This window comes from Tupaia chinensis, unplaced genomic scaffold (genome assembly GCF_000334495.1).
Source record: "Tupaia chinensis unplaced genomic scaffold, TupChi_1.0 Scaffold145940_1, whole genome shotgun sequence".
Lineage (NCBI taxonomy): Eukaryota > Metazoa > Chordata > Mammalia > Scandentia > Tupaiidae > Tupaia > Tupaia belangeri.
The window spans coordinates 35,223-46,884 of NW_006205798.1; the positions used below are offsets into that span (position 1 = coordinate 35,223).

At 47.4% G+C, this 11,662-nt stretch overlaps 1 protein-coding gene across 1 annotated transcript in view; it reads left to right on the forward strand.

Annotated features, from left to right (window-relative positions):
• Positions 1 to 5,856, forward strand: part of LOC102502974 (signal-regulatory protein beta-1-like) — a gene marked incomplete at its 3' end in the record, with an annotated part of 16,695 nt that extends 10,839 nt beyond the window's left edge. Inside the window, 4 exon segments of the mRNA XM_027768356.1 lie at positions 512 to 609; positions 611 to 917; positions 4,682 to 5,002; positions 5,527 to 5,856. Coding sequence (XP_027624157.1) covers positions 512 to 609; positions 611 to 917; positions 4,682 to 5,002; positions 5,527 to 5,856 — 1,056 coding nt within the window.
• Between the last annotated feature and the right edge of the window lie 5,806 nt (positions 5,857 to 11,662).

Here is an 11,662-nt window from a genome sequence, read left to right on the forward strand (position 1 = left end):
GTTGTTGTTGTTTTTATTTTTAAAGCTACAAGTTCATTCATTGTTGGAGGTCTTGTATTTCATTGTCCCTCAAGAATTCAGTCCAGTGAACAGACCCCCTCATGAGCCTTGGGGATCTCTGGGAGAGGCACGTTGGTGTGTGGAGGCTCCTGCAGTTCAGGGCGTGTCCCACGTCCATATCCACCGCTCTGCTCTCAACTGAGGGGTCAAGCAGAGTCACAAGGTCCCACGGAAGGCAATGGCCCAGAAAGTGCTACACTAGTGTGGCCAGACAGTACAGAGACACAAATGTTTGATGAAGCATGACAGCCAGCGAGGGGTGTGACACTCAACACACACTCTACTCTGTCATTCACCTTGTTGTGCCTCAGTCTTTTCATTCTATCCATCTTCCGTCACAGACTCACGAGGATAAAATGAGATAACACATGAGAATTCTGAACTCAGGGCCTGCTGTGGTTGTGTACTTGGTCACTGAAAGTTGTTGATAAACACTTGAAAAACCTTTCAGGACCCATAAGGATGATGAATAGCTGCTTCGTGTTCCCTCCAGGAGCGGCAGGTCAGGAGCTGCAGGTGATTCAGCCTGACACGGCAGTGTCCGTTGCAGCTGGGGAGAGCCGGGGAGTCGGCCACTCTGCGCTGCACTGTGACCTCTCTGCTTCCCCTCGGGCCCATTCAGTGGTTCAAGGGGGAAAGGACAGACCGGCAGTTGATCTATAAATTACGAGGAGGCCCCTTCCCCCGAGTAACACCCGTGGCAGACATCACAAAAAGAAACAACACGGACTTTTCCATCCGCATTAGTGACATCACCCCCGCAGACGCCGGCACATACTACTGTGTGAAGTACAGGAGAGAGACTTCAGGGGACATGGAGTTTAAGTCTGGACGAGGCACGGAGCTGTCTGTGCATGGTGAGTATGGCAAGGCCTCCTTTATTCCCTCCTGTGTGACAATAGGTCAGTACCTATGCACTCTTTCTTTGAGTAGCTTCTAAGAATCGAGGTTCTGGCCACTCATCTCCATGGTCTAAAGTCACCCTGTCTGCAGTTCAGGGATAGAGGCCTAGAGAGGCCGTGCTGGGTGCTCAGGGCCCAGGGCGGGGAATGGTGGGAAATCTGGGCCCCCCAGCCTGCCTGGCTCCGCAGCCCTGGCCTTTCCCATCTGGCCCAGCTCTTTGGTTGCACAGATGGGAGCTGATGGTTTGAGTGACTTGCCCAGTCACAGGCCAGACCTCTCTGCTGCCCCAAGAGAGTGGGTCCCCTCAGGGTGCTGTGTCTCCTCTCTGTGAACAAGCTCTGAGAGTTGACTGGGTGCTGACTCTGCTGTGGCTTTTGGGAACAGGAGGGGATAGTGAGGCCAAGATCTGTTGCTCCACGCTGACCTGCTCTTCCCTTCAAGGAGGAGAACTCAGCCTGGGAAGGGAGGATGGAATATTTTTATTTCCTCTTTACAAATATCTCACTGAGAAGAACCTTCTAAGAGACTCAGATTCCCAGTTTAATCTGACAGGAGGCAGGGGAGTGCTGTGCTCCCTCCCGCATTTCAGGGATCAATTCCCACAGCTCCGAGCATGGCTGGGTTATCTGCATGTCCCCCACTTCAGAGAAGGGGTTTCCATGTGGGCAACTAACTAGGGGCTTCCCACTCAAGGCAGCAGAGATGCTCAGGTTGGCTTCCTACCAGAGGCCCAAGGTTCTCTTTCTACCTTTTTTTTTTTTTTTTCTATTTTAGAGAGATTTTTGCCATAGGGCATGTACGCTCACAAGAGAGACAGAGAAGAGAGACAGAAAGTGAGAAATCACCTTTCAGGGGAATGGCCACGCTACAATCCCTTCTCCTCCATTCTCCTCTCAGGACATACACACATGTGCCCAACATGAGTTTTAAGCTGCCTCTGGGACTTTGAACATTTGTCTATGTGGGAGTCCAGAGATGTAACCATTAAGCCATCTGCTGATCCTGCTCTTTCTAACTTTTGGGTCGTGTGGTGTCAGTTCACGAGGGACTTTTCAACACCTGTAGCCCAATCCCCGTTTACAGACAGGTTGAGACTAAGAGACCACAGAGGTGTGTGATTCACCAGGGTGCTCAGTCCTCCCTGCCAGGCCCTTGGCCTCAGTGACATCCTGGATGAGGCAGGAGGGAGACTGGGAGGGGCGAAGAGCTGCGGAAGCTGACATTGTACCTCGATGATGGCCTTTACCCGTCCTAACCAGTGCTGAAGGAGGGCCATTTGTTGCCTATTTTGAGATGAACACACTGAAGTTCAAACAGGGGACTTGACATGTGGGAGGGAGGGGAGTCAAGGCCTGGACCCACCAGCCTGACCCACAACCCCAGGCTCTGCAATGCCCATTGTGTTTATCAAAATGTGGACTGAAGCTCCAGCCTTCTAAAATTTTGTTCTATAGCAATTATAAGAAAAAAAAAAAGAATTGAGTTGTTATGTAAGGCTGTGTGACCTTGGGTGACCTAGTTCCCTCTCTTGAGCCTCAGTTTCCCCATCTATAGAATAGACTCAATTGTTCAACCTTTCTGGAATGTTACTGAGACACAGTGAGCCTGGTGAGAGAACAGACCCCCAGGAGGTGCTGGGGTTGTCAGCTCAAAGCCAGGAGCCAGTCTTGGCTCTCCAAAGTTCTCTTTTCCCCTCTGGGAAATGGCAGTCATGGCCACTGTTTAGGGTTCTGGGAGGCCTGAGGGGACACAAACAAAGCCCTGTGGGGTGTTGGTTAGTACTGAGTGTCAGCAGTGTCACAGGATGGCACAGGCCCGAGCCAGCTGCCTGGCCTACATCCCAGCTCTGCCACCTCCCATACCTGGGACTGCAGACAGGGAGGGCACTCCACACAGTGGCCTGGGGTCCTGCCCTGTTGATGATGACCCGTCTCATGGGGCTGGGCAAGGACTGGGCCGTTACATCCTCTAACACGCTTAGGGCAATGCCTGGCGCATGGCAAATGTTCAATAAATGTGAGCTTTGTTACACCCACGTCATGGAACATGTCACCTTTCCTCAACAAACATAGGTATAAATAGGGTTAAGATGAGATCAGAGGCTTCAACTTTGATGGTTAAATCCCATGGAAATCTTTGAAAGCATCATCACGTCAGGCAGCATCCTTGAAATTTTGAGCTAACTGTCTGACATGGGCCTGGGCACCAGGCGTTTTTATTTACTTTGGAAGATTCTGAAATACAGTCAGGGCTGAGAATCCCTGAGCTAGATGTTCCCAGGACTCACAGGAAAAGCTGCATTTTCCTTTTGAAAAAGGTGGTTCCCACAGTGGAGGTTCTAGTGGCCTTGCAAGGACACCTTCACTGAGCAAGAGCAGGCCTCAAGACTTGAGCACAGTAAATTTGAAAAAAAAAAAAAATTGCCAGAGGGTACATGTACTTGCCAGGGAGAAACAGAAAGAGAAAAAGGAAAAGAAAAAATACCCCGCAATGAGGTGTGATCATGCCGCAATCCCTTCTCCACTTCTCCATCCTGTTGGGAATCCAGGCACACACAGCACATGCCCAGCATGTTTGCAAGCCACCCAGGGCATGGACTTGAACCATGGGGTCAGCGATGTGTGATATGCTTCCCTTGACCACTAAGCCACGGGGCCAGCCATGAGCATTTGCAACCTCTGCTACCTGGGGACACTTGTAGAATGCATGGAGCAACAATTAGGAATTTCGGGCCAGCCTGTAGGTTCTGTCCACAGGGAGAAACCGCCCTCATTGTCTGATTCAGCATGTCTACACAGAAAGGCCAGGAAGGGCTCTGCCTCTCAGCGGGCCTGTGTCTCTGCCTCTCATAACTGATAAACAGTGGAGAAGTTGACTTCTTGGATTTCTCAGTATTTGGTCATCTTTCTGTTGAAGCCAAAACTTACTCGACAAAATGAGTCCAAACTGAAAACACATGCCTTTCTTTCAAATTCAGAAATTGTCACGCATTAGATACTACTACGATATTTGTGGAAAGAATGCAAAATAAGAAGTAAATTCATCAACAGCTGAGGGAACATTCAGGAAATAAATGAAGTCTGGCTTCAAGAGAGATCCATGTTTACATTCAGGAAATAAAAAGTCTGGCTTCAAGAGAGATCCATGTTTGTCCATGTTTGTGAAGTGTCTTCTGTGTTTTCTCCAAAGCAAAATGTTTCCATTCGTTTCTTGTCCACCTCACGGCGACCCTGGGAACAAGTGATGCCTTCTGTCCATCTTACAGATCAGGGTCTCGGCCACATCTCTGTGGGCTGCCCAGCCCGAGTCCAGGTAGCTGGCAGTGCCCGGTGTCACTAGGTACCCTACATTCAGTTTGAGAAACACTGTCCAAGGTGGGAAAGGTCTTCAGGAACACGAGCCAGGAACAGTTACTACATAGAGCAAGACCCTTCAGTGCTTAGTTCTCATGCAGAGACTGGGGGAGTTCCCTGGAGCAGAGAAGGACTTTGGACTCAGGCCTGGAATCGCACCCGGGCCTGTCGCTTTCCAACTATCTGCCCCTAGGCAGGTTTGCTCACCTCAGGAGCTCTCTACAGTGACAGGGAGGACTTCGCTACCCCACCTACACATTAGAAGGATTCCTGAATAATATACAGGGAGGGCCTTAGCAGTGTCACCCTGCAGTTGGTGAAGATCATGGCAGTCACGACTCCTGTTCATGAATGCTCCTTTGTAGCCAAGCCCTCTGTCCCCGTGGTATTGGGCCCTGCGGCGAGGGCCACGCCTGCGCACACGGTGATCTTCACCTGCGAGTCCCATGGCTTCTCCCCCCGCGACATCTCCCTGCGATGGTACAAAAATGGGAATGAGCTCTCAGACGTCCAGACCACTGTGGACCCCGCAGGAAAAAGCGTCTCCTACAATGTCTCCAGCACGGCCAGTGTGGTGCTGGCCCCCAGGGACGTGTGCTCTCAGATCATCTGCGAGGTGGCCCATGTCACCCTTCAGGGAGGCTCTCTTCTCCGTGGGACTGCAAACTTGTCTGAGACCATCCGAGGTAGATGACCCTCAACCCAGCCTCAGCCCACCCTGGTGGCCATCCTGCTCCCCCCTGGCTTTTACTCCAGGGCTGAATAGCCTGGAATCTCCTTCCTACAGCCCTGCCACCCGCCATGCCCCTAGATGTGCCACTGTTACCCTCATTTTCATCCCATGGGCCAAGACCCTTGCTAGCAGCTTCCTTTATTTTACCAGTAAGACCTGCAGTTAGAGAGCACTACTGGTGCTCAGTTTCCTTTATTTTACTGCAGTTATTTACCTGCATGCCAGGGGTTGTGACCATTGACTTCAGTATTACCCTAATAGGAGCTAGCAGTCCTTGAGCACCTACTGTGTGCTGGGCATCGTGCTCAGTGATCTTCTTCACAATCAAGGAATCCCCTCAGGGTCTGCGCATCAGCTGCATGCCTGGCCCTGTCCTGGGTGGCGCCCTGGCTGTGATGGTGGGAGCCGAGTTATGGAGCCCCTTCCCTGTCGTGCGTCTGTGCCGTGAGGTCAGAGCTCTGTCCCGTGCCTTTTCAGTTCCTCCCACCATGGAGGTCACCCAGCACCCCATGATGGCGGCAGGGAACCAGGTGAATGTTACCTGCCATGTGGAGAAGTTCTACCCCCAGAGCCTACAGCTGACCTGGCTGGAGAATGGAAAGGTGTCCAGAACAGAAACAGCCTCGACCCTCACAGAGAACAAGGATGGGACCTATAACCTGACCAGCTGGCTCCTGGTGAACTCGTCTGCCCACAGGGAGGGCGTGGTGCTCACCTGCCAGGTGGAGCATGACGAGCAGCCTGCGGTCAGCAGAAGCCATACGCTCAAGGTCTCTGCCCACCAGAAGGGCACACACACCTCCCCAGGTGAGGGCTCTCTCTCCAGTTGAACAAGGCCCCAGGTGAGGGCTCTCTCCAGTTGACCAGGCTCATTTCAATATTTATCTTTTCCTTGTAAAAAATTGTCTTTATTCATGATACAGTCTATGTATCTTTATTTGTAAAACTGAGGTGAACACCATCCACAGGGTCTGAACATGCAGCGAACCCCTTCCTCCTGTCCTTCCTCCTTCCTCCTGTCCCTCAGTCAATCAACTTTTGGACAATTGCACATCCCAGCGTGTTGCTAGCAACCAGGCCAAGGATTAGAACTCTTGTTACCATGTGAGACCCAACGTCCCTTGATAGTGAATTATTGCTATGCCATGGAGTCAGTCCAAAATTTATCTTCATTTTTTGTTAAAAGTAACATTCCTCCTGTCCTTCCTCCTTCCTCCTGTCCCTCAGTCAATCAACTTTTGGACAATTGCACATCCCAGCGTGTTGCTAGCAACCAGGCCAAGGATTAGAACTCTTGTTACCATGTGAGACCCAACGTCCCTTGATAGTGAATTATTGCTATGCCATGGAGTCAGTCCAAAATTTATCTTCATTTTTTGTTAAAAGTAACATTTCATACTAATGATAATAATTATTATAGCCAATGTTATTATAGAAAAACCTAGGAGTCTATAAATATTAAGTGGAAAAATATTGACCATGTGCGAATTTCAATTGCTGCTCAACCACCCTGTGAGCTTGCAGGTTTACAAGAAAAGAAACCAGGACTCTGAGCATGGAGGGTGTGGTTGAAGACTTCCTGTGGACCAGGTGATGGATCTAAACCAAAGAAGGTCAGCCTGAGGTCCCTGAGGATAGGATCACCACCAGTCTTCAGGCTAATTTGTGCTCATAAATGTTCGTCCTCTACTGGGCATTGCCCCAAAGACCTTCAGTTGGCCAGAATCCGCCTTTATATGACCAAAATATGAATGATTTTCTCCTCAAATACAACCAGGAGAGGGTCTCTACTCCGGAAGACATCTCAAGGGTCTAGGTTTCTCCCAGCATGAATTACTGTGATGGCCTCATCCACTGAGTCACACTAGGTTACTGATGTGTCCCTGTCCCTGCCTGCTTGCTGAGTAAAGACAAGAAGTGAGGAGGGACCGGAAGAAGGGAGATGAAAGGGCATGATCACATCCACTGCTATGTGGCTGTGTGTGCAGCATCCAGCTGCAAGTGGAGTCCATAATGGGTAGTCATAAAATTAAGTACATTAAAGAAAATAAAGCCAGTAATATTTTTATAGGTATTAAAATGAACAATAATTCCCTCCTATCTGGATTCAAACATTCCTAAGTGTATAGCTTTTCTGGGGACATAATATTTGGTTTCATATCATCTTTAAATGCTTAGAATTTTTTTGGTGAAAATAGTTGGGCCTTCAGATACTTTTTTGGAAATTTCAAAATCAGAACCTGGATTTTTAATCCTTTATAGCTATTCATCTTATTTATTTTATAGTGGGCAAATTGTAATAGGTATACTTTCTGGGGAATTTTTTTTCTATTTTATGGCATTGGGGTGAATTATACTGTTTCTTCTTAATGAACTTCCTTTCTGTCAGTACAGCATCATCCAGGCACATTGAGTTCGGGAGTGTCTGCTGCTTTGCTTTGAAGGTGGTGGGAAGGTTTGAGTCCTCACATTTTCCAGGTTTCTTTTGTCTCTTAAGACCCTGAGAATCCTTCTCCTCTCTTTTTTCTTTTTCCCTTCACCATTCAGTTACCATAGAGTAGTTCTTCATTCTTTTTCTGCTTGTCTCCCAGAGACGTTATGCACTTGAAATTCTTTCTGTCCTTGGGAAGTATTCTCTCCTCCCTGAATTGAGTTTTCACTTAGGCAATGAGGAGCTCTCACCTGATGTCATGTTAGTGGCTTCAACAATACAAACTGCTCACCTTACAGTTCTCCAGACCTAGAGTCTAAAATGAGTGGGCAGGACTGTGTTCCTTCCGGAGTCTCCTATGGAGACCCAGTTCCTTGCCTTTAGTAGCTTCTAAACACCATTGACCTCGTTTGGAGAATGGCCCCAAATCCTCTGACCTCGGCTTCCCTGCTCATGTCTGTTTTGATTCTCAGTCTCCTGTCAACCACTTTCACTTGCAAAGATGCCTGTGATTACCTTGAGCCCTCCTGGACACACCTCCAAAACCTCCCCATCTTAAAGGCTTAAGCACATGTGCGAGGTCCCTGTTACCATGAAGGGTGACATATTCACAGATTCTGTACGAACCTTTGACATCAGACATACTTCCCAATGCCCTAGAGGATCAGAGCTCTCATCTGCACCACACATTGCAGTATTTTCAAGTACAGGGTGGATTTCATATTTCTGGTGGCATCTCCAGTAACCCTTAGTCTCTAAGCTGGCTGCCCTGCTGTGGGTCTTCTGTGTGGTGGTGGGTGGCAGCCAGGGGACACACTGTGCACCAGGATCTGGTGATCTCTCTTTTTTAACACTTTCTCTCACTTTCACTTTTTACACTTTCTCTCATCAGGACAGTAGGTTTTGGGTAGAATTCTCTTCCTATTTTTGGTTTCTTTCTCTTTTGTTTTAGAAGAACATTTGGAATATAAGGGACTGTGATGCTGCCATTGTCCTCAGCAACCCAGGAGTAGACTGATTTCCTTGGAGTGCTTTGACCCCCATGTCTCCCCTACCCCCCATCAATTGTCAGGGTCCCAGAACAACATCAGAGCAGAGCCATGATGTTGAGGTTTCTCTTCCTCTGTAATTACACTACTTTTGCCATTATGTCCAAAGCCAAGTCCTCTACTCACTCTGTCCTCTGGCTCCAGGAGGTGAGCACATACGATGCTGCCAAGAGGACTTCTGGGTTCACACTGAGCCTGCAACTCCTTATGGATCCACTTGCAGCCTTTCGTGGTTTTCCCACAAGGTGTTGATGCCCAGCAGCAGCATTCAGTACACATCCTCAGAGACCATTTCCTGACTCTCCCTCAAATGTCTGCTGCCACAGAATTCCATCCCAGGTCAGGTCCAGGGAAAGCTCTCACAATTGCACTCCTGTGACCCCAGTCTCACAGCCCCACTCACCACGTATGGTGGTTCATCCTTGCCAGACAGGTGTGATGATCAGGTTATAAATATACATTCTCTCTCCACCCTTTATCTCAAGGACAACTGGCAACCTGAGATAGAATAAGAACTAGGACCTCTTCACTGTCCTTCTATTATGGGGTGGAACTAGAGAAGGATGCTGGCTTTAAAACTTCACAATTGTAACAACCCCAGCGAGCCTCAGATCAGATGGCGTATGTGGGAGGCCTCATGGAACAGTCCCAGGTCACCTGCACTAATACTTATCTTTTGATTTCCAGGTACAGAGTCACCTACTTCTATTCTCATAGCTCTACTCCTGGTCCCCAAAGTGCTGCTGGCAGTCAGTGTCTCTGCTGTCCACATCCATAAGAAGTGGAAGGACAGACAATAAGTTGTGGGTGAGGTAGGGGTGCCAAGGGCTCAAGGCCTCAACGAGAATGAAGACATTAAGAAGCTTCAATCTACTCTGTCCAAGCAGCTTCCCTCCCAGGACATATGACCACCCACAGCTCCTGTGACCCCCGTCTCACAGTCCTTGATGCTCCAGAGTTGGGTTTCACCCATGCGTCTGAGCAGGGGCTCTGGTGCCTCACCCTGGGACCAACCCAGGACACCTCCCTGGATTGTTGGGATCAAGCCTGGTATAACGTATTAGCCTATTTCTCATCTAGCCGTCTGGGTTTGGCTCTCAGGAACTGCCTGTCTTTTAGATTCCTGCCTCCCCCAATACCTGGCCCTGTTGAGCTCTCCGTTGCCTCTTAATACAAGTGAATCTGCATCCCAGTTGTTAAGAATAGTAAGTGTTCACTTTTCAGTTTGTTGAAGTGGCCTTCTCCTCACACCAGAAAGAAGCTTTTCCTCCTCTACTCATGATGAGTGAACTAGTTCTTCTCTGCTCCTTCATCCTTCCCAGTTCTATGGCTCATGGTTTCAATGCTGTGGCAGTCCAAAGCTTTGGTTTCACCCTTGACTCTCTTTTATATCCTTTCTAAAATTCTCCCTTTGAAATCCTTAATGTTCCGTGGTAAGATGATAAATGTTGAATAACTGACTCTGAAAAGAGAAAAAAAAGTCCTGATTTGTAGATTTGTAGAGCTTACCAATTTCTGTAGTGTAAATGCTCCCAGTATTGCCAGTTTCAAGCTACCGACAGCTTAACAATTAGATTGCAACATTCCTGAAAACTGATCAGTCAGGTCTTATAGGCCAGGCCTGTCCTGCCCCAGCACAACTCAGCTATGTGCATAATCCAATCCACACTTCTCACCTCCATCACTGCTCCTGGTCCCAGCCAGCATCATCTGTTCCTGGACCAGTGATGGAAGTCCAACCAGATTCCCTGTTTTCAGCTCAGCAAATTTCCAAAAATATCACTCTTCATCTTCTTCTCCAACATGTCTGTCCTTCACTCTCTGCTTTCTTCCAGGTCTCTATTCAAGGTCATTTTATGAAAGGCACCTCCTGTAAATCACCTCACTAAAATGTCAGCTCCTCTTTCTCCCCCTGGAATTTAAATTTTCTTAACTGGATTAATCTTTTTCCTTAGCATTCATTATCATTGGTATTCTCAAACGCAGTCTTCCCTTTGCACACCGTGCAGGATTGCATAGATGATGGTGGCCACTGGACCCTGGAAAGTGATCTCCATAATCAATGGGAAAAATAATTTTGGTAACCTTCACAAGAAATTGTCAAAATATTAGACACTGTCATACTATTTGTTACCATTATTTTTCTTCTGCCATTTATACATGTACCTTATATATTTTTTTCAGATATTAATATTGCTAAACCAAACTTTCTGAAGCTAAACCAAACTTTTGAAATATTTCACTTTTCTTTTTCTATGTCAGTGTTTATTTTCATTTACATCATTATGTTTAGGTGTGTTTCTATGTGCTGTGCCTGGGGAATTTCCCCCACCAGATAACTCGGCTCACTAATTTATTATTTCATTATGAGTAGTCAGCTAATCAACTTGTGTACCTTTAAAAGTTAAGCTCTATGTTTTTATTTTCAAAGTCCCTGATTATTTGTTTTCCTATGTATGTGTTCTTATTTCATGACTGCCTATTCTTGTTTTATAACTACCTGTTATTGTTCCGTGTACACATTTAAACAATTTATTGTTTTGTGTACTTAAAGAAGTCAATTATAGGGACCAGCAGTTAGTGTAATGGCTATGTCACTGGACTCCCATGTAGTTGACTGCGGTTCGAGTCCCAGACCCGGTGACTTAAACTCACGCTGCACACGTGTGCGTGCGTGCCCAAGATCCCGAGAAGAGAATGGAGGGGAAGGGATTGTGGCATGGTCATCCCCCCTGGGGGGTGATTTCTCGCTTTCTGTCTCTCTGTCTCTCTCTCTGGCGAGCACACGTGCCCTATAGCAAAAAACTCTGAAAAAAAAAAGAAATCAATTATATTCATTTAAAAGACCTTTTCATATAGCCCTTTTCCCATGTTTTCTCAGATGCAATGTATTCATTTTTATTGTTCTTTATTGTTTTTAAGTTATTGTTCTTGAATTTGCTATAATCCTCTTCTTGTATTGTTTCCAAAGTCTTCAGTGATTCCTACCTGCACAGTCATCTTTTCAATAATGTTGCCTTACACAATCATAGATGACCCAGGTCTTCTGGAGCTGGAGCTGTCTAACTCTGCTATGGTGGCTGCTTATTGGACTATCATTGTTTTCTGATTTCTCTTGAAGATGCTTCTCCAT